General features: G+C 34.1%; 2 protein-coding genes, 1 long non-coding RNA gene and 1 pseudogene across 3 annotated transcripts; 1 reads left to right on the top strand and 3 right to left on the bottom strand.

Moving 5' to 3' along the window:
- Nucleotides 1–2,702: 2,702 nt before the first annotated feature.
- On the top strand, nucleotides 2,703–4,596 carry LOC148586127 (UPF0481 protein At3g47200-like; annotated as a pseudogene).
- Nucleotides 4,597–11,283: 6,687 nt separating this feature from the next.
- Nucleotides 11,284–11,724, bottom strand: LOC148586126 (uncharacterized). The gene has a single exon (XM_088515276.1). The coding sequence runs from the start codon at nucleotides 11,722–11,724 to the stop codon at nucleotides 11,284–11,286; it is 441 nt and encodes a 146-aa protein (XP_088371402.1).
- A 948-nt stretch (nucleotides 11,725–12,672) lies between these two features.
- Nucleotides 12,673–16,385, bottom strand: LOC148586125 (uncharacterized). The gene is made up of 4 exons (XR_015912003.1): nucleotides 16,189–16,385; nucleotides 15,917–16,096; nucleotides 14,756–14,842; nucleotides 12,673–12,964 (listed from the first exon to the last, which is right to left on the bottom strand). It is a non-coding gene; the product is annotated as an uncharacterized LOC148586125 (long non-coding RNA).
- A 5,074-nt stretch (nucleotides 16,386–21,459) lies between these two features.
- LOC148586124 (putative disease resistance protein At5g05400) lies at nucleotides 21,460–21,936 on the bottom strand. Its single transcript, XM_088515275.1, has one exon. The coding sequence runs from the start codon at nucleotides 21,934–21,936 to the stop codon at nucleotides 21,460–21,462; it is 477 nt and encodes a 158-aa protein (XP_088371401.1).
- Nucleotides 21,937–23,744: the final 1,808 nt, after the last annotated feature.

Raw genomic sequence — 23,744 nt, 5'->3', positions numbered from 1 at the left:
AGCTTGTGTAATTCTAATGGTATTGGATTGCATTGTGATAACATTTTATTGTTGGATTATTTTTATTGTTTTAGGAGCTTAAGGTATAATATGTGGGATTGCTGTTTATGAATAATTTTAACATTAAAAATAATTTTAACATTCTCCAAATCATATATTGATAGGTGTACGTAATTAAGCTGTAAAATAATCATTTCGATCCCAACCAACCATTTCAAGCTCACAATTTCGTCAACCTAAAAAAGGTACCCTGCTTCCGATGCAAACGGTGACACACAGAACTTATGTCATTAAATTTCAATTAAATTTCAACATATTTAGAATTTATGGAGTAAAATGAGACAACTTGAGTATCAAATTATGCAATGCAGGAAAATATATATATATATATATATATATATATATATATATATAAACCTTAATAGCTAGACATGTTCAATATATATATATATATATATATATATATATATATATATATATATTGAACATGTCTAGCTATTAAGGTAAATCAATTGGATTTTGTTTATGGCTAGCCCAAGCATATATAGTCCGGTTCCCAGTCCGTGTTGCGAAAACCTAACTATTCCATATATCGCTTCATTGCAATTTACATTATTGTTAAAGCTACGTGCATTCCTATCATCATGAAGTTTAATATTTCTAATGCAAGTGATTTTTATAGTTCTAATAAAAAAAAGTGTGGGCTTTTTTATCCAAAAGATCGATTTTGCTTTTCATATGGACCAATTTAACAAATAATTTTTTCTTCTCTTTTATAAGTAAATTATTTACAAATTTACACTACAAAAAACCAAATGGTTTCTGACGTGACAAACAGTAACCAAATTTTGCTACATCAGTAATTATTGACGTACCAAAAGTGGCATGTCAAGAAATTTTTTTTTTTGACGTGTTGAATGTGCCACGTCAATAAATATTGACGTGTTACGAACATTCAACACGTTAAGATTTCCTGACGTGTCAATATTTGATACGTCAGGAAATTTAAATTCAATTTAATTTTTAAAAATTTTATTTAAATAACTTAATATTTAAATATTTATTGACTTGGTAAAATTAGACACGTCAATAAATATATATTTTTTATTTTTTTTATATCATGTTTATTTATATTATATATATTTCATCTAATTTTTGTTTTTTATTAGGAAGAATTTTAAATGAAAATGAGACTCAAAATCTTTCCAGATCTTTATTAAATAACTCTGTTGCTGCTCTTGGCCTTCCGATCTGGATTTCTTTGATTTATTATTCTCCATGCAGTAATATAGAAATTAAAAAAAAAAAAAATCTGTTTTCTGCTCTATTTCTTTTTCTTTTTTTTTTTCATGCAAAAACATTATTTATTTATAGATAAAACAAAGAAACATGAAATAAAATTTCTGACGTGTGAAATTAGCACGTCAGAAATTTCTGGTAAGTTATTTTAACATGTCAAAAATTTTCTGACGCGTGAAAATAGCACGTCAGAAATTTCTGACATGCTATTTACACACGTCAGAAATTTCTGACGAGTTAAATATTGGCACGTTACTAAAAAACAAAATAGCGAGGTTTTCAACTTTTTCCCTCTTCTTTTCCCTTAATTTATTTTTTTTTTAATCTTTATTCTCTTTATTCTTTATTTCCCTTCATTCTTTTATATATATGTTCAGCTTCTTTCCCTTTCTTTTATATCCCCAGACTCAGCTCTCGATCTCCCTCTTCTCTCTGCACATGCAGCCGGCCAGCTAGCTCCCTCTAGAGGGAAGAAGAAAAGAAAAAGAAGAGAAAAAGAAGAGAAGCAACAGAAGAAGAAGAAGAAAAGGAGAAGAGAAGAAGAAGAAGAAAAGATAAGAAGATTTTTGAAGATTTGTTGAGTTTTACGTTTGGGTTTTTGATTTTTCAGGTTGATTTTTTTATTTGAGTTTTTGATTTTTTGAAGATCTTTTGGGTTTGAGTTTTTGAAATGGAGGAAAGAAGAGAGAGAGAGAGAGAGAAAATGGAGAAAAGAAGAGAGGGAGAGTTGGCGGAGAATCAACGAAAATGGAGAAAAGAAGAGAGAGAGAGTGAGTGAGAAAATGGAAAAAAGAAGAGATCAGAGAGAGAGCTGGGAGAAATGACGGTGGTGAAAAGAATTAAAAAATATATATTATTTTAATTGAAAAATAATTTAAATTAATAAATTTTTTAATTGAAAAAAAAATTCTAGAAAAAATTTTTGAAAAGAAAAATTATTATTTTTTTAATAATTTTTAAATTATTGACGTGTCAATTTTGACACGTCAGAAAAAATTTTGACGTGTCAAAAAGTGACACGTCAAAAAATTTTTCTGATATGCCAGTTTTGACATGTCAAAAATTTCTAACATGTTACTAATGCATGTCAGAAATTTTTTGTTTCTGACACCTACAATTTTAACGCCTGATACACGTGAAAAATGCTCTGTTAAGAAAATTTTTTGACGTGTCAGATCACTTAATACGTTAGAAAACACATATCAGGAAAAAATTCCTTTTTTGGTAGTGTTAGTAATTCTAAAATTCATAGTGTTTCTCTAAAATTCACCACCGTTCACCTAAAAATCTAGCAAGAATATGTGAAGCAAGCCTCATAACCTAATCGTCCATTCGTGTCTCGGATTATTATTGAATTTTCTGACATGCCGTCCCGCAATGACCGCTAAGTGCAATTTGTGCAAATGTGTTGAAAGTTGATGGGCTAAAATGTAATTATACTCAAACTTGTTATCTTTATAACCCAACCGTCTATTCTATTGTTTGAAAGCCAAACAGCATATGTACATTTGATTTGCAGGAGCTGAAGGTCTAGCTGTGTATCGCTTTTGAAGTCGCGTACTTGTGGCGTACTGATCACTCAGCTAAGTTTCTTCAAGGTGAACCCCCCTCCCCTCTTCTTTCTTTCTTTCGTTTTTTTTTTACCAGTGGAATAATATTATCTATCACACTCTCTCGCATTCTCTGGTATATGGCATTATATTTCTCTATTGCTCTTACCGTTTGCTGTGGTTTAACATATATAGAAGTTGCTGCTTTTGACAAACCTCAATTAAAGTTGCTATGCATATGAATTTCAATTTCTTTTTTTTGTGTTCTTCCATCACCATCAGTAGACATTTTAGTTATCACGTCCAATTCTAATTTAGTTTTTAATATTTTGTGTATATCAAGGATTTAAAACTTACAAAAGAAAAAGGTCAAAAACGAGATTTTACCGCATCTTGGGAACTATCTTCCAATATTTTTAATATGCTAGCTAGTGATCACTCGTGTCTTTGTCATTAGGAAATTTAAGATAGGCAACTTGCTAGATGGAACAATCAGCAAGTGCAGAAATTCAAGAAGAAGCAAATGCTTTGATAATAAATGTGAATGAAAATTCTGAAACTCAAAGAGAAGCAAACAGTCCAAGAGGTGAAAGTCAAAATGGAGAAGTTGATAGAGAAGCCAGCTTGCTAGGCGACAGAGGGTTGACAGATGAAATCAAAGAAATGCTAGGAAGCGTGGAGCCTCCCTTATCACCTGAATGTTGCATCTATAGGGGTTCCGCATGATCTTCACAAATTGAACGAAGAAGCCTACACTCCTAAGGTTGTATCAATAGGACCTTTTCACCATGGAAATAAAAGATTGAAAGCCATGGAAAAGTTTAAAATGAAATATTTCAAGAGATTTGTGCAACAAGCAATGCTAGACGTGGAAATTTAGTAAGCACTATAAGGTACATGGAAGGAGCTATTCGTCGATGTTATGCCGACACTAGTAAGCTTAGCAGTGATAATTATGCGGAAATGATTTTGGTAGATGCGAGCTTCATTATTGCGCTATTCCTTGATTTAGTAAGTGAGGGTGGAGAATGGAGTATTGACGACAGCTCTACAGCATTTACACATCGATTGAAGATTTGTACTGTAGATTATGACATGTGGTTGCTTGAAAATCAAGTTCCTTTCTTTGTTTTGGAGAGATTATTTGTTAAGAACCTTTTTTCTGCCTCCATCAAATGAGCTACCAAAAAGATGTTGTCGATTCCAATTTGACCATTTGCAAACTGCAAGCCAGTATGGACGAGGCAGGAGTGAAGTTTAAGGAGGGCTCAAGCCAATGCTTATTTGACTTAAAATTCACAAAGGGAGTGCTTGAAATACCACACTTAAATTTATGGGCAACTATAGAATCTCTTTTTCGGAATCTCGTGGCCTTAGAACAATGTCACTATCTGCATGACGCTTATGTTTCCGATTATATTCTCGTATTGGATTCCCTTATCGATACTTCTAAAGATGTGGATTTACTTGTGCAAAATGGAATCCTAAATAATACTTTAGGAGACAGTAATGCAGTGACAACTTTGGTCAACAAGATCGGCCAACAAATTTTACTCTCTAGCACGAACTCCAATTATTATATGAAGATTTGAATACATTTTATGAGCGTTGTTGGCATAGATGGAAGGCTACGTTGAGACATGATTATTTGAGCAGTCCTTGGAGAACTGCTTCTACTGTAGCTGCTATTATCTTGCTAGTGCTTACTTTTACACAAACTATATGCTCTATAATCTCATTACCATAGATTTGAAGTTTGTGTAATTCTAATAGCTAGTGTTGGATTCCATTGTGATAACATTTTATATATTGTTGGATTATTTTTACTGCATGTTTTGGGAGATTGAGGTTTGTCGGATTGCAGTCTTCTGAAAATTTTAAATTTGACTCAGGTACTAGCTAGTGTGATAATATCATCATTTATCAAGCATGTTGATTTCTGGCAATGCCATTTCTCCAGCTTTAAATTTTTATTGTTTAATATGGTTATCATAATTTAGGATCCGGCTTTTGTCATGTAAAAATAGTAACAGGACATATATAATATATGATTTTAAAATAATAGATGACCTTGGCCTCTACTATTCTGTCTACAGCACCAATTCCACTGCAACGGCACCGGCCACCAACGTATATGACCATGATGAATTAGAGACCCTAGTGGACTAGGCCCTAGCTAGTAACTGGGACTGGCCCCAGGTGGTTCTTGTTTTTCAAGGAAGCTTCCGATGTATCTTTACATTCAATGGTTCACATTCGGTGGCAGCGGTTGCGGTGGAGTCGGCGTTAGCTGTAGCCTGAATAGTAGAGCCCAAGTTTGTTTTTCGTGGTAGAAGGCAAATGCAAGGGCTGAGGTGTTTTTTCCTTATCCTTGAGACGGCATCAAATGTAAAGTTTGTACAAAATGTTGTGTTTGCTCTACACGACGACGTTTCGCCTACAAATATTGAAGTTAAATCTAAGTCATTTATTATTTTATATTTTTAGTAGAGTGAAGCCGGATCCCATAATGATATGCAACACTAGTCGCTACGACATTCCATTTTAGAAAGGTTCTTCCTGGACCAATTAATCTCCAGCTAGGAAAAAAGAAAAAGAAAAAAAGACATCATCTGTGCATGGTACAAATGACTTCCACATCATACATAGTCGCTCTTCAAAACTTATATGCATGAGTCATGACATGACATTTGTGAGGATTCGCATGGGCCAAGTAAATATATATTTAGCTAAAGTATAGCTTAACAACGTTGTAGCCCACTTTTTCTCTTTATGTTTATATTATTCTTCTTCTGTCCTGCATCATCTCCTTTAATAGAAGGGTTTAGCCTTAGGGTATATATATATATACCCTAAAGCTTATCTCTCACCAACATAAAGATAAATTAAGGATTGACGTCTCACTAATTAGATAAATCTAGCGTCTAACTAAGAACAATCACAACTCTCACAAACACAAAATTTGTTCATTTTTTAATTATTGTTTGTCAAATACAATTGAAACTTATGCTTAAATGGATTAAAACACTAAACCCTAACCCTAATGTGACTAACTTTCGGGCCAAGCCTACTATTAAATACGGACTCTTAAAACATAAATTAAATATTAAAAATGATTACAAAATAATACCAAATTTAAACTAATATTCTTTCTTGATTCTGTATCACACAATGATGGATCTTCTCCATTTACGAATCTGATTTAAAGTTCGTACATCGATCTAATAGTGCATACGTAATTATACATTTATTTATATTTTTTTAAAAAAAAAAATGTGTACAATAAATTTATATACATATCAGTAGATACATAAACTTTAAATATTGTCCATAAAATAAATACTAATTATTTTATTTATAAAATAAACAGGATTATATTATGGCCTCAACATGTACTCAAAGGGCAACCTCAAGACGTGATTTACTTTAGCATTCCTTGGAGGACATGCTTTGGTACTCTGAATTAATTCTCCATTGAACAAACTCTCTCACTAATGCAAGTGAGTGAAAGCCTAATTAAAGAAGCAAAAATCAAAAACCCTTTGAGACACACAGAGTCCGAGAAGTTACAACCGCTACAATAAAAAATCGAAATACTTCCACAGGTGCGATGCGTCTCCGTTTCTTTCTTCAATGCGTTTAAGATCCTTTTCTTTGCATTTCGTTCCTAATTTCTAGGGATTATGATACTGTATAGTGCGAGCCAGTAGCACAAGACATGAGGGAAATTTAAGGTGGGTTCAAGCGAATATCTATTTGATTTAAATTTATGGAAAAAATATACTTTTAACCCTAAATTAAACTTTAAAAAGGGACATCAAGACTCTTGAATTACTGTGTCAAATTAAACCTTTTTTTCACTTTTCTCTCTAAGAGGCCCTTGATGTTATTAAAAAATTACCATTCGAAAAAAATTATTAAAGAATTAAATAAAAAAGAGGAAAAACTAAAAATACCAAAAACAAGAGAGAGATATATATATGTGGATTTTTGGAAACTTTTGGGTTACTTATGGAGGACGTGAAAGGTTTGTGTGAAAACTGAGAAGAGAGAGATAAGCTTTTTGAGGAAGAGAGATGAGAGAGAGAAAAAGAATGTGGGAGAGAGAAAAAAAAAAAAAAAAAAAAAAGTAATCTTTTTTAAAAAAAGCAAATGCCAGTAAGTTCAACATTGATGCCAAGTCCCAAGTCCAATAATAATACAAAACAATTATGCATCTTTTCGAGTAAACTACTTGAAATATATATATATATATATATATATATATATATATATATATATATATATAAACCACAAAAACCTGGTGCTATTATTATTATTATTATTATTTTCTTTTTACATGTCTACACAAGGGAAAGGGGAGGGTGAATTTGAACTAGAGACCTCCGTTTTATTAAGTGTAGTTCACAACCGATTGAACTAGCCCTCGTGAAGTACAATTAAGGTTGTGTTATTGCTTATTGCTTATTGCTCATTTATGTTCATATTATCACAATATTGTTTGGACATTGAGTACTTGTCGCTAGTCAATTATGATATTTAATATATGTATATATTTTTATCTATACAAACATGTGCATGAAAACTAGGGGTTTAGGCTAACATTGGGAGTCGACCATCCTACGCATGGCGGAGCATCCATGCAGCTCGTGAGCTTCTCCAAGAAGGAATGCTCTGGCGGGTGGGGGATGGCAAGTTGATTAAGATTTGGGGGACCAAATGGATCCCTAGGCCCACTACCTATGAAGTGCAATCTCCTCCTTGTATGCGGCTAACACGGGAAGCCAAGGTGGCAGATCTCATCAATCAGAGTACAGGAGAAGGGAAGTTATCCCTGATCCAAACGGTTTTCCAGGAGGAGGAAGCTGAGTTAATACGTAATATCCCGATCAGTAAATATGGGCAACCTGATAAGCTGATTTGGAGACCAACCGCCACAGGTAATTTTACTGTCCGTAGTGCATATCACGTGGAGAAGGAGAGACAATCCCGGAACAAAGGGGAAGGATCTACTAGATCGGGGATCACTCCTTTGTGGAAGGTACTGTGGGGGCTAGACATACCGAATGCAACAAAAGTTTTCTTATGGAGGGCATGTCAGAATATACTCCCTACCAAGGAAAATCTGCGGAAAAGGGGCATTCTAACGGAAGATAGGTGCATTTTCTGCAATCGGGATGCTGAAACAGTCCTACATGCTTTATGGGAGTGCCCGGCAGCAGTTGATGTTTGGAGCGCATATAACCGGCGTATCCAGAAAAGCCATGGAACTTTCCAATCATTTTTGGAGGTTGTGGCTAGTCTGATGCACCGGTGTCAGAGGCAGGATTTACAGCAGGCAGTCTTGGTTGCTAAGAAAATCTGGGCACGTCGTAATACTGTGGTGCATGGAGGTTCTTTCAATTCCCCAAACCGCATCATTGATGAAGCTAACGCTCTTATGCACAGTATCAAGAAAGGACGAGAGGAGAGGGATCAGGGGAATGCTCTACCCGTGACTAATCGTCTGGTGAAATGGGAGCGGCCTCCATTCGGGCGGGTCAAGGTGAATTGGGATGTAGCCATTGATAAGAACCTGAATTGCATGGGGATAGGGATCATCATACGGGATCACTGCGGCCACGTATGTGCAGCTACGTGCAGAAGGATGAAAGGTACCCAAGACCTAGCAGTGGGCGAAGCTTTGGCAATGTTGGTGGCGGTGGAGTTCAATAAGCAGCAAAATTTCCAGGATATCATCCTGGAAGACTATTCCCTGCTGGTGGTTCAAACCTTGAAGGACCCCAATCAAAGTTTGCGATCTTTTGGCCATATTGTTGAAGACGCAAGGACTATTCTTGGAACGTGCAGGAGTTGGATGGTGCGACATGTTCAAAGATTGGGTAACCAAGCTTCACATGGGCTGGCGAAGGTGGGTCTCCAATGTTCTACTGAGCTATTCTGGGTGGACGAGATCCCAAGCTGTATTACATCTATTGTGAACTCAGAGCTTTGTGCTTTGTGAACCTAGAACCTTGAGGGGTTCTCGATGTTTTTTTCACCTTCAGTGAAAGTTGATGAAAATCTCATTTCGACAAAAAAACAAAAAACTAGGGGTTTAGCAACACAAACCTCTTCAAATCTCACGGCTCTCTTTTTAGGCTTTTCATTAGTAAGGGTGACCAACCAATTACGACTAACTATATCTACAAGACGAGAAGAACAGATGGAAGAGTGAAAGTACCTACTTTTACTTGATTGCCTTCTTTGCTTCAAATAAGATAATCTCTATTTAAATTACAAGTATAAACAAACAGTTGACTTCAATTATCATTTTCTTTTTTTATTCAAAGCATAAAAAAAAATTTAAAAATTTAAAAAAAAAAAAAAAAAAAAAAAAAAAAAACAAGGAAAAAAAGGAAAAAAAGAAGAAGAAGGTATTGTGACTGAAAAATATGGACGTCTTGTTACAATTAAGTCTCTGGCCCGGCACTTCTTCATATTGTCTTAAGAGACCGGACAAATTATCCCATTGTGGTAGGCTAGCCTTACAAAATAATAAATTGTCATTTGCGAAAAATAGATGACTTAAAAAAATATTTAATATGGTAAAAAGTTAATAAATAGTATATAATTAAGGCCCCTAATTATGATAATAGTAATTATTGATTGAAAGTCATTGTTCATATTCATGGAAAGTTTTAACGTCCATAAATTTTTGAAAAGTTAATTATGTTTACTTTTTTTTGAAAGTCCAATTTTTATATTCCTGAAAGTCAAACATGCATAAATTTTTGCAAAATGCATAATTTTTTCTCCAAGTCCATTTGAATTAGAATAAGAGAAATGATAAAGACATAACTTAACAAATTTTTGAGATAAAATTATATAAAAATTTATTAAAATATCATATATTTATTTACTTTTCCTATTTTCAAAGAAGATAGAGAACGGTACTTGCTTGGCTGATAAATAATTCACGGTATATTAAGTAAATATATTTATTTGATTTCCATCACATACACGGTCCCACCCCTCTTTACTTTTCCTCTTGGGTTTGGTGTTTTGATTTTCGCCGACTTAATCTTCTCCTATAAAACTCAAAGAAAGAGCCTCTGCTTTGGGTGGAAAAAAGAGAGAAAAATCTGAGCCTTTGGATTGTTTTCTTCTTTGAGCCGCATACGCACCGCTTTGTCTTGTAGGCTGCAGAGATGTCCAACCGGTGTCGGCTTGGGGTTCGACTTCCAGTTCCAGACGATCTTTGGATTGAAATCCCGGTAAGCCTACCTGTGAAATCGCTTTTACGATTCCAGTGTGTTTCAAAATCATGGAAATCCATTATCTCTAGCCCTACATTTATTTCCATGCACACCCATCATGGTGAGAGCACCCGCAATCACGCTCACCACCTTCTACATTGGTTTACAAATGAAGAAGGCGGAGTGATGGATAGGCAAAACCAATTATTCCATATCAATGATTCATTCAGCGAGTTTCAAAAACTTGAATATCCATGCCAAATTAGAGGCGGAGGTTATCTAATGTTCCTTGATTGCATGGGACTAATACTTTTTGCGCCTTTGGTTAGAAAAAATGGTTTGGCGTCCGTAGTTCTATGGAACCCTGCAATTAGAATGTCTATGACTCTTTCTCAACCTTACAAGTTTAATAGAACCGACGGAGAACACCATATTTACGGGTTCGGTTTTGATTATAGAAGTAATGATTATAAGGTGCTGAGAATGGTGTTAATTGTCGAGTCGTGTTAGGTAGTAGAAGATACATGGCTTCGTTTCTATGATCTCAAGACCCATCAATTGATTAAAAATATGAGAATAAGAATTGACCAAGTCAACGGAACTCTATTTGCCAAGAATACTTTAATTTTGTTGAAACTCTAATTTTACTCAATGAAATACATGCTACACGAGAGTGCGAGAATTGTTTAAAAAAAGACACGTGGTGCAACTTAGAGAAGATAAAAGAAGAGAAAGGAAAGAATTGTACAAGAGAAGGCTAATTAAGCAAAGCACAATATATACAATAGGACTTTATGAAAATTCTGAAGCAATAGCTTATCATTGTCTTGTTATTAATTTATCGGTTATTTAAGTTCATATAATCGTCATATTGCTTGCGATGCATATCAATTGTTAATGTTAATTTTAATGGAAGAGAATTACTGAAAAGTTTGCAATTAATCATATTTTGCCTTTTATAATATCTAATTGGTAGATTTTATTACAAAAAATCTCTACATTTGGCTCAATAAAATGACTAAAGATTTTTTTTTTTTTTTTGAATAAAATGATCACTGGAATTTCATTAATCTCAACAGGAAAGAGCAATTTGCTCCTCCAAAATAATATCAGAGATACAAATTGGGATTTCATCAATCCAAACCTGATCTATGACTCTCTTTATAGCCTCTCTGGCTAGAGTATGGGCTGCTTTATTACCACTTCGTCGTACATGCATGGCCAAAACGCCAATTTCGAATACTGTCCAAAATAACCCGAATATCATCAATTAGTTGGCCAAAAACACGAGAATTTGGTTCCCCTGCTACTACTGCATCCACCACTGTCTTAGCGTCTCCTTCCATATAGACTTGAGAGAAATTCAACTCTCTAGAGAAACACACAGCCACATATGCTCTCAAGGCTTTAGCTGCAGTGGCCTCTAGAAAACCCATTCTCGTTACTCCTTTCACTGCTAATACTGCCCCCGCCTCATTTCTCACAACGATGCCTATACCAATTCGGCCATGGTCTTTATCCAGCATATCCCAGTTCACCTTGCACCAGCCATCGTCAGGAGCTTTCCACTGAATTTGGCTTCCATCTTCGCCCCTTTGACTATGTTGATGCAGGTTGGCCTTCACATACTCCTCCATTCCCCTGCTTGTGGTTCTCACAATGTCGTTTGGGTGAGTGAACCTGCCCTCATGGGTCCACTCATTTCTTCTTTTCCAGATGTTTTGAGTAACTCCCACAAATAACTGAATGACTAAAGATTTGTTAACCTGCTACGGTGCTCAGCAAATTTGTTGGGCATATTAGCTTAATAAATCCTTATTCATATTAATAATAAAAGTAATATAGCTCTCTCTCTCTCTCTCTTGACAATAGGAAAAATAGATAAAGAAATAATATTTTAAATAGAAAAGTGAAAGTAAATAGCTAAAATGTCGAGCCGGATGTAGGTACTAAATGGGTCTTTAGCGACGACCCTGAGTCGTCGCTAAAGACCCAAATGTCGTCGCTGATGGTCATCAGCGACGACTACGGTCGTCGCTCCCAGTCGTTGCAAGTAATCCGTCGTTAAAGACTAAACAGCGAGGACCTTCCATGTCGTCGCTATTAATACTTATCAGCGACGACAAATGTCGTCGCTAATAAGTATGAAAGTTTTGTCGCTAAAAATGCATTTTTAAAGTCGATGTCGTCGCTGATGACGCACACATCAGCGACGACATTTGTCGTCGCTGGTGACGCACACATCAGCCACGACATTTGTCGTCGCTGGTGACGCACACATCAGCGACGACAAATGTCGTCGCTGATGACGCACACATCAGCGACGACATTTGCCGTCGCTGTTGACTCACGCATCAGCGACAACAAATGTCGTCGCTGATGACTCACATATCAACGACGACAAATGTCGTCGCTGATGAAGCACATATCAACGACGACAAATGTCGTCGCTGATGCCGCACACATTAGCGACGACAAAATGTCGTCGCTGACGACCCACACATCAGTACTGCTGATAATCGACGTCATCAACATCAAATGCTTTTCTTTTTGGCCGATTAATGTTTTAAATTGTTTAGTATGAATGATCTAAACATATCAATATGTTAGAGCTTACTTAAGAACTCATTTTCTAATTAAATATGTAAAAGGTCTAAAACAGAGTTAATTACAAGTGATGGGTGTCTCAAAAATGACCTAAGAAAACTACATAATTGTCAAGTTTTTAAGCAAGTGCCAAAGAAGGCATACATCAACAACAATGTTCCTTGAGAAATTAAACTTCATATGTAGCTAAGCAGCAAAAAAAGGATTACAAAGAAGTCTTCCCAAATGTAAGAACTGATAACTTGTACGACTCACCAATACCATATGTAACTGCACGGAGAATAAGAGCATATATTAGACAAGAAAACTCACTTAAAAACTACAAGCGTGTCTAATATAATAACCACATAGTTGGACAAATAGTTGCTACTTAAACATGAAAAAACACAATAGAAAAAGAACACTGTCCGTCATGTATCACAGCATAGAGAAATTTCAGACCATAATTGATACAGCAAATCATGGCAAGACAAAGCAACAAGTTCCCAACCAAACAATACTTCACAAATAGGATGGAAGACACTTTTCAATTTTCATTTTATTTATCAAAAGAAAAAAAAAAAGTAAAGAACTCAACAATTTTGATTTTATAAATTGTTGATGATAAATCCTGAGTCATTGAAACATTTTTGAGCCAAGAATGCCCCATTATATTCCCAGGCTGTTATGATGAAATGTTGCAACTGATTTAGCTCCAAAATTATCATCCATTCTCACAAGCAGCCCCTTCACTCCATCCAAACCAAACACCACTGAACACATTAGTCCTCTGCCCCTCTCCATAGCCATCAAAACAAAAACAACAATTTACCTTCTTCCAGAAAAAGCTTCAGAGGTCTACACCTAGGCCTATGACTTTTTTGCTTATTTATTAAACATGAATAGAACTATGACTTTTTTGAGGGCTATGGAGAGCCCGGATAGCATCAATTAAAGAATCTTAAAAAGACCCACCTTTTAAGAATCGAAGGGAATCATGGAGAAACCTAAGCCTTTTTTTGGGTTGCTTTGGTATAAGCCCCTAGAGAGAGAGAACCCAAACCCAGGTGGAATTTGAATTTTGATTTTGAAGCAGAGAAATTGAAAACTTCTGAATCAAAAGTGAGAAGTTTTATGCTATTCAGATTGCCACTCTTAGCACTAAGGACTCCTAGGCAAACCCTAGATAACAATTTTCATTGTTCCTATCAGCTCCATAATTGTTCACTCCACAAAGCAAAGGTTTAACTAGTTTTAATCTCCCAACTACAACACTATTGTTCTTTGAAAAGATTATGATCCAATGTAGGCTTTGCACTAACTACACTGTTGTTAAGACTTCAATGCTGATTTCTCATAATTGTTTTCCACTTTGGGTTGTGTAGATGGTGTATTTGGAGCAATGATGAAGGTAATATCTTGCCCAATTCCTTTCTTTCCCTGTTTGTTCTAAATTTTGTTTCATTTATTTTATTGAGAACACCAGACCTTTGATATTTCCATTTCCATATATGTAAATTTTTGTGGCTTCCTGTTCATGGAAGGACAGTGACTGCTAATATTTTGAATTCTCTAGAAATTACCATCTAATATTAATGTTTGAGATATAAATCTCAGCTCAGTATCAACACTACTGGTCCTACCTGATCAGTTTAAGAATTAGTATAGGCATGATTCAAAATGAACTATGATGACTTCCATGTTGTATTAGAACTAATGTTGCAACTATAACGTTATCCAAGGAAATAATATTTCCTTTATGGAAATAATAACGTTATCCGAGGAAATAATCATTAATCCTCTTATGTGATTCTAAAACAGTGATATATTTACTAAATCAGAGGTTTCTAATTACTTGTAGAGACCTACAAATATCTGGATTGGATGCTAGATTTGTGTGCGAACAGAGCATAGATCCAAAAAAAGAACTAGCAAAGCTATTTGGCCACCTAAGTTAGTGAAAACTAGAAATAGTCAATTCATAAAGCAGAGCCCACTCCATTAAAAGGGTTTTCCCATAAAATACAAGACAAATAATTCTAAAGCAAATCAGTCACTCAGCAAACAATTTTTTCAACATACCTTCACACATGCTGCAGCCTCTATCAAAGCTTCACCACTAACAGTTGGAAAAGCTTCAACTTCATTTTCTAAATCACTGTCATCATCCTGCAAGCCAATTTTAACATCAGTGTCATACGAAAAATATATGCGTATATTGAGTATAATGTTGAGCATGAGGCAAAAAGTTTATTTTTTAGGCAAATTATAAGTTATAGAAAGCAATATAATGTGGGGAAGATCTATCTTGCAAGAGGTAGATGTTTTAATTCTTGTCAACACAATGGAGTTCTATGATAATCACGATGCAGAGTAAAAGCATTCCATTATATCATGATAAGATTAGACATGATTACCGCTCCCTTAAAGATAGAGGAGTGCAAGAATATAATACATTTCTAAGTCAAGTTACCATAACTTGGTGGCAATATTTCTAATGTATTCATGATAAAAAATCATAAAATAATATTCTAAAGAACATAGTGTTAGTGGATGTATAAATGAGTGGTGAAAACTGCTCAGCTGGCATTTAATCACCATAATCACATAAAGACCCCAATTGCTTCCACACAATGAGAGCTAGAGGAATAAAAATGACCAAAACCGACACATTTTCCATGTTATGCTCTGTTCATGATTAGAAAACTCCATATTGTATTTCCAAAACATGCAGAATCTTCAGCGTCAAATATAGATTGGCAATCTTTCACTAGCCAGCCAAGATATTACAAAAGCTCGGTTCGTTCTACTTTTTCTTAATACCCCCGAACAACATCAAATCTCAGAGTTTCAGTCCAAAAAGTTGAATCAGAAGTTAAATAATAGAACCAAAGGTGTTTCATTTATTACCCAAAAACATGATGCTCTTTAAGAATTTCCCAGTCCATAAAACACATTACATAAACAATACCTCCGTTATGTGCATACCTCGTGCCAATACAGCAAGTATACAATAACAATTTTGAACCAAATTCAGCTAATTACATTCAAAGAATCGAACACCAAAACATAAACTTTGTCATATCTGCATTCTCAAAATCCCTATTTATTCACAACAACCAGTTACACCCACCAATTCACTTTTAACTAAAATATCAGGCTTCAGCATTCAAAATAGTCGCATACAAGAAAGTAAAAGTTAAATAAAGAATCTGAAACTCAAGAAAGTACAAGTTGACTAACCAGAGGCTGAGCCCCGTCTTCGAACTCATCGAGCAAAGCATGGCGATAAGCTATATGGCGCCATAGCATCTGATACTCCCTAGCATCAGAAATCTCAGTTGAAGTATTCCTCACCAATGCCTCCCAGTCGATTTTCGCGTCCGCACAAATAATTGTTGTCTTAAAATTTATTTATATGACCTAAATAACAATGTTTGTCTATCCCTTTCAAAGAGTGGCCCAGAGTGAATAAGTAAGGGAGATTGGAGAGTGGAGAGAGATCGAGTACGTACCAGAGAGAGGTGCGCCGGAGAGAGAGAGACGAGCGCCAGAGTGAGGGAGAGAGAGAGAGAGAGAGAGAGTGAGAGTGATGAGGGAGGTGAGTGAGAGGGAGAAAGAGGCAGAAATTTCAGAAATTTGAGGGATTTTGGTGTTTTTGAGGGTTTGGGGAAAAGAACACGGTGTCTGAAATTTTTGGTTTGAAAACCAAAAATTTCAGACACCGCGCGCGCCACTTGTTGGCGCAAAAATTGAGCTATTTCGGATTTTTTTTTTTTTATAATTATACTTACAATATTTTTAGAATAATTAAGCACCTAATATTTGAGTAGTCCATTTCTTGCTTAAGTGGGTGGTGGCTTGTAGTTTATAATAAAAACCCAATAATTTGGCCTTCTGATCCAGAAATATATATATATATATATATATATATATATATATATATATATATATATAATTTCATTAAATTTGAATTGATAGTTTTGTATGATTTTTTTTTTTTTAATTTTTTTATAACAACTTTCTGGAAGCAAACACACCAATACTTTGGTGCAATTTTTAAACAAATTTTAAAAAAATTGATCGAACATTTGATCATATTACGATCAATCGAACTAATTCACTAAGATCGATCGGATGTTTGATTGATCATTTGATCTATCACGATCAATAGAACCAAATCACTAGTATTGATCGGAGGATCGATTGGATGTTTAATCGAACATTTGATCCTATCACGATCAATTGAACTAATTTATTAGGATCGATCGGATGTTCGATCGATCATTTGATCCTATCACCATGATCGATCAGATGTTTGATCTATCATGATCAATCGAACTAATCCATTAGGATCGATCGGATGTTTGATCGAACATTTGATCATATGATGATCAATCGAACTAAATCACTAGGATCGATCGAATGTTTGATTGAACATTTGATCCTATCATGATCAATCAAACATTTAAAAAAGAATAAGAAATAGAAAACTTCAATAATAATATAAAAAAATAATAATAATTAATTTTTCTAAGCGTTTTAATTTAATAGGAAAATTTGTTATATTTAAAAGAAAAAAATAAATATTTATTTTTTTTCATGAGCGATTGAACGAATGCACTAGCTAGGACCAATCGGATGTCTGATCAAACATTCAATTTCAATTGTTTCAATCATTTGATCTTATCACGATCAATCGAACTAATTTATTATGATTGATTGGATATTCAATTAAACCTTCAATTTCAGTTGTTTCAAGTTTGATCAATCATTTGATCCTATCATGATCGATCGAACAAATGCACTAGGATCAAACGAATGTTTGAATGAACCTTTAATTTCAATTGTTTCAATTTTGAGCGTCATTTGATCCTATCACAATAAATCAAACTAATTCACTAGGATCGATCGGATGTTTGATTGAACCTTCAATTTGTATCAAGTTTGATCGATCATTTGATCTTATCATGATCAATCGAACTAATTCACTAGGATTGATCGGATGTTAAATCGAATCTTCAATTTGTGTTAAGTTTGTTGCGTGACTACAATAAATTGAAATTAATTTATTTTTTTCATTTTTAAAAATTAATTTTAATTTCAAATTAAGAGAAAATTTATAATTTTCTAAAAGTTTTGGGAGTATAAATGACATTTTATCATTTTTAGATGTTCAATTGAACCTATAATCTTCAACTTTTATTTGTTTTTTATTATTTTTTTATTTTTTACAAGAGCATTAGCATCCACTTCAATTATTAGCGTCCACTATGAGAGTGGATGCTAATGATGTATCATTAGCGTCCACTTTTGGTGGACGCTGTTGAGCGTTTAGTTTAATTTTTTTTTATTTTTTATTTTTTATTTTTTTATTTTTTACAAGACCATTAGCGTCCACTATGATGATTAGATTTCTTGTAGTGCCCTAAAAGGCCATATGCGTGTTTTTTTTTTTTTGGGTAAAAATGGTTGCGCCAAATCTCCCGCGCCCTTCTGAAATTAATAATCGTGCGCCATATATTTCATTAAAATTAATTAGCGACGACCTTTGTCGTCGCTAATAAGGATTTAAATGAAATATATTTAGCGACGACTGTCGTTGTGGTCGCTAATTATGGTTTTTATTAGCGACGACAATGTCGTCGCTAATTATGATTTTAATAATTTTTCGTTTATTATTTAGCGTCGCTAATTAAAATTCTCATTAGCGACGACAATGTCGTCGCTAATTATGATTTTAATAATTTTTCTTTTATTATTTAGCGACGACACTGCCGTCGCTAATTAAAATTCTCATTAGCGACGACAATGTCGTCGCTAATTATGATTTTAATCATTTTTCTTTTATTATTTAGCAACGACACTGCCGTCGCTAATTAAAATTATCATTAGCGACGACATTGTCATTTTGGCGCTCCTTTTCGCGCCTGAGAAAAAAATATTATTCCGGCGTTAGCGACCACATATCAGCGACGACATCTAGTCGTCGCTGTTTCCAAATTTTTTTTAGTGAAATTAGCGACGACAAGAAAATGTCGTCGTTGATATTGTGCAATAGCGACGACTTTTGAGTCGTCGCTAAAAATATGGTCGCTAAAGACCAATTTTCTTGTAGTATACTTTGATAAGTCGATTTTCAAAATAGAAAAATGTGTTTTTTAGCTAAATCTTAGCTAAATAATTGTTGAACCGGATGTGAATCTAGAGCATTAATATGGAACAAGATCCTGTATAATATACTGTTAGTTATATTTGATGGGTACTTTTGTCTTTTTACTTTTTGAGAAAAAAAAATACCCATTAAGTATAACTAAACTACTCAAAAAAAAAAAAAAAAAAAAGAGTATAACTAAACTAGTAGGGGTGAAAATGCGGATGCACATCCGGATTTTGATATCCGCATCTGTATTCTGCGATTACTATCCGCATCCGCGGGTTAATGCGGATATTATCCGCTATCTGCATTTGGGGCAATGAACGTTTTAGACCTTGAAGTTGTCATTCACTAATTATTGCTTCTAGTAAATACAAAAAGAATATATTATTTATACTTGAATACTATTATTCAGATCACACTTGCTAATCATTTTGCCAATAAACTTTCATCACATATATTATTTAATATTTACCTTCTAGTAAATCTATAGTTGGTAACGAGAAAAAATATTTTTAAAAATAATAATATAATAAAGGAAGAACATATAAGGCAATTAAATCAAAACAAATTAGAAGAGTTTCCTAAAATTGAAATCCAACATTACAAATCCAACAGATATAAGAAACATAAATTAAAAAATATTAAATATAATATATATGTATGCGTATATAATATATATTAAATATATAAAAGAATGTGGATGCGGATAATATCCGCATCCGCATTCCCTAAAACCGTTATTCACATCCACATTTGCGGATATTAGTTTTTGCTATCTACATCCGCATTCGCATATGCTAACAACGGATTGCGGATAAATGCAGATAACAGATGCGGGTGTTTATTATCCACTCGCATTTTCACCCCTACTAACTAGATATTATCATGAGAGAATCATAATTCCATTAATATGATGAGTAATATTACTCTTTAAACTTATTTATTACGTTCATATTATAACAAACACATAAAAGAATAAAATAGAAATAATTTAAAACACGTTAAATAAGTAACGTGAGTTTAATGTAAAAAATAAAAAATAACATTCTCTAATCTTCTTCTTCTTTTTATTTATTTATTTTTTTTTTTTATTCTGTACCTTGCCGTTATCATTATTATATATAAAATTAGAATCATTCAGTGTTAAGATAAGATGATATAAGAAAAATATAAAATATAAAATAATTGTTTCTTGATATATTTTAATTTTCAATTCAATCACCTATTAACATTGACCCGATTTTCTTTTAGATTTCAAAATTATTTATAGTTAAATTTCGCAACAATTAAAATTGGTGACTTGTTTTACTTTCAAAAGCATAAAAACACGTTAAATAAGCATACTTTCTACTTCCTATATATAATTTGAGATATTTGAATGAAAAATGGATTGGATTTGCATGAATGAGATGGTGATACTGGATTTGTGTAATGAAATTGAATGAAAAGTACAATGACTAATTCGAGCTTAGTCTGGCTCCAAGAACTCCACTGTGTACAAAATCCTAATCATTTTTTCATCTGGATCTCTTCTACAGATTGAATCTGAATGTTTTGAACAAGTTCTCGACTGCAGAGGATTGTTACTTTTGACCCATCCGTACGTATTATGGGGTTATCCTTTTGAACCCTTGATTCTGTGGAATCCTGCAATTAGAATGTCTATGACTCTTCCTCCACCCGCCATCGATGTACCCGTACACGACACCCACCATACATAGGGATAAGAATACTACTTGTTTGCAGGCTTTCGTGAATGGGGCTACCCATTGGTTAGGATATAATTCAAGAAAACTCCGCTACCCTTTCCATGCAAGACAAAGTACACTAACATTAACACCACCTTCACAAACATTATATGTACTACAATCCATTGACACAAAGCTACAACATTGTGTTCGGCTAAAATAACCTAAAATTGGGGATTGTTTAGCAGTATGTACGATGAGCCTATATTTGATCAAGGCATACGGACAATATATATATATATTGTTTTCTTTTTATTTCGTTCTTTTTTGTTGACAAATGTTGTGATTTTGGGAAGGAAATGGAAAAGCTAACTTGTAATATATGGTCTTGTTTTATTTGAACAAGCTTGAAACCCGTGCAATGCACTGGTTGTTTTTAAAATTAATACAAAGGAAAAAAAAAATATAATTAGTAGATGCATAAATGATAAGAAGAAAAAAAAGTTTCAAGTAGGATACAGGAAAAAAAAAAAAGTGCTCTATATAAAGATTTAAAGAAAAAGAAAAGCATTGAGAGACCCTTTACAACAACGCAAATGCTCAAGTTGTATTTTTTAAAAAATTAATAAAAGAAAAAAAAAATGCTCAAATTGTATTACTTATGAAAAATATAACAAATCCGTATTAAAAAGAGACTTCTTTTTGAAAGCTCTTGCTACCCTGTCTATCAAGAGGGTAAACCAGCACATACACTAGCAACTAACTTGGCTATTGGTTCAATACCTGGAAGATTCATGTTTCGACTCAGTTTTTCTTTTAACATTTTATATGGCTCAGCTTCAGACAAACATTTCAACTTAATTTGCTTATCAGTTTCTATATCAAAGCAAATGTCACGATATCTAGTCGCCAATACTACTTTGCTATCCTTTTCATTGTCAGGGTATCACATGTAGATCAAGAATGTCCCAAACTTCATCCAAAAGAAGGAGATACCTTTTGCATTCAAACTCCTTAGATATTTGCCAAGCAATTTCATCAGGGCTAGTGAGGCCTTCCACATTCAATTTTAGCCTTTGTGTAATCGCATCTTGCAACATTTTTATGCTCCAATTCTTTGATACCTTTACACAAATGAAAATATCAAACATTTTACCAATATCTTTATTATCATTCAAGCTCTTCATTATGTTTGTTTTCCCGATTCCAGGCATTCCCCAAAGTCCAATCCTTCTTATATTCCTATCTCTTAGAAGATCCAATATTTCTTTGATAGCCCAGTGAAGTGATGACTTGTCTTCTGTTTTGGGTGCATGCATAGTTCTCATAGCCTCTGGCAATTTCTCAACTAGTACTCCTGTCTCAAACTTTCCCTCTAACAGAAGATTGTGTAGTTCTTTGCACTTCTTTGCCATGCTTTTGCTAAGTTTTGAACATGAACGCCAATTATTCCATATCAATGATTCATTCAACAAGTTTCAAAAACTTGAATATCCATGCCAAATTAGAGACGGAGGTTATCTAATGGTCCTTGATTGCATGGTTATCTAGGCGGAGGTTATCCAAACCACCCCTGTGGCCACCCCACAGGGGTTGGGGGTGCTGCCACCCCTTCAATTTTATTTATTTATTTATTTTTTTAATTTTTATATTTAAATTTTAAAATTAAATTAATAAAAAATTAATATTTTAATGAGGTGAAACGGTGCGTTTTGATTGGGATTAGCAACAATTAAAAATTTTTGACGGTAGGGATTTTATTGTCATTTCGATTGACCCAGAGAGTAAATTTTTTCAAAAAAAAAAAAAAATTTAAGGATTTTTAAATTTTGGAGGGTTGACTTAGGGACTTATTATATAATTACCCTTACTTTTTATTGTTTCTCTCACTTGTTTTCTCTTTTTTCCAAAACTTTTCCTACTTTTCAAATGATCATTATGAGAATATTCTTTCACAATTTTTAATAAAAATATATTAAAAAGATATTTAAATGATATAGATAAAAGTATAGCTAATCGGATGTAGAAGGCTTTTAAAAATTCATTGGCTAAATTTGATAAAGTAAGTTTTGAAGAGTTATTTTGCATAAAAGTTTAGCTCCTCTATTGAGAATGCTCTAGGCAAATCGCAGATGCAAGAGCTTGGCGTATTAAGTAAAGTTGACATATTGATTAATATTATGGCTCTAATCGCATCAACGTGGCCGAAAGAAAAACAAGAAAAAGTATGTCATTGCATGCAGAATTTTCGTTTATTTGGCGATGGTTGTTTTTTAGTCAAGTCAATGGTTATTGTTAATTACCTTTCGCTTCTAATCTTTATTCTTGATCCGTAAAACACAACGCACATATTTTCTATTTAAAGACGTAAATGCAAATGTTATAATAGTTAAGGGGTTAAAATGTATTTTTCACTAAACTTCTTTTTCTTTATAACTCACACTCACACAGCATGCAGATGTACGTAGATTCGATTTGCAAGAGCTGAAGGACGTCGGTGTGTCGCTTACTCACGCAGCTAAGTTTCTTCAAGGTGAAAACCCCCCTCTTCTTTCTTTATTTCTGTTAGTTCTTGTGTTGGCTTAATTCAGTTCCAAAATGCAGATGTTACTGTTTACGGCTCAAACACTGATATAGAATGCTCAGAATCCAATCTCCACCGTTCATAATGTAGAGTCATGTGTTATGAACGTCCCTGCAAAATTTTAGCTCAATCGGACCACAAACGCCCATCGATCGGAGTTGTTGATGAAGACTGGACAGGCCGGGTCCGGACCGCAATTCCCCGGGTCCGGACCCCATTTCCAGAAACTTGATTTTTCAGCAGGGTCCGGACCTCAATTCCCCGGGTCCGGACCCCAGTTCCCGAAAGTGCATTTTATGAGGCCTGTCCGGACCTCAGATCTGCAGGGTCTGGACCTGGCTGACTTATTAGGGTTATTTTCTATTTAAACACGATTTTGCTACATTTACAAGTACGTATTTTATTGAGCAAATATCTGGGTGCTTAGAGAGAGAGAATTTGTTCTAGATTATTGTTGAAGAGAAAATACGTGAAGCCAATCGGAGTTCCGGTGAAAGGAAATCTTTTAGAAGAATCGTGCCAGATGTTCTGGAAAGGGCTACTGAGGTAGAAGTCAAGTGGGTCACTTGTCGTGTGCAAGGAAGAGTCAAAGGTTTTGTTATTCTTCTTGTATTCCTTATTCTTCTATTTAGTGAATTG

Source organism: Corylus avellana, chromosome 4, assembly GCF_965113065.1.
Source record: "Corylus avellana chromosome 4, dhCorAvel1.hap1.2, whole genome shotgun sequence".
In the NCBI taxonomy this organism is placed as follows: domain Eukaryota; kingdom Viridiplantae; phylum Streptophyta; class Magnoliopsida; order Fagales; family Betulaceae; genus Corylus; species Corylus avellana.
The sequence above is the reverse complement of the archived record's forward strand: the minus strand, read 5'-3'. Positions and strand labels throughout refer to the sequence as shown.

Coding starts and splice junctions, on each gene's coding strand:
- LOC148586126 (XM_088515276.1), bottom strand. CDS start 11,724: ATGGAGGAGTATGTGAAGGCCAACCTGCATCAACATAGTCAAAGGGGC.
- LOC148586124 (XM_088515275.1), bottom strand. CDS start 21,936: ATGGCAAAGAAGTGCAAAGAACTACACAATCTTCTGTTAGAGGGAAAG.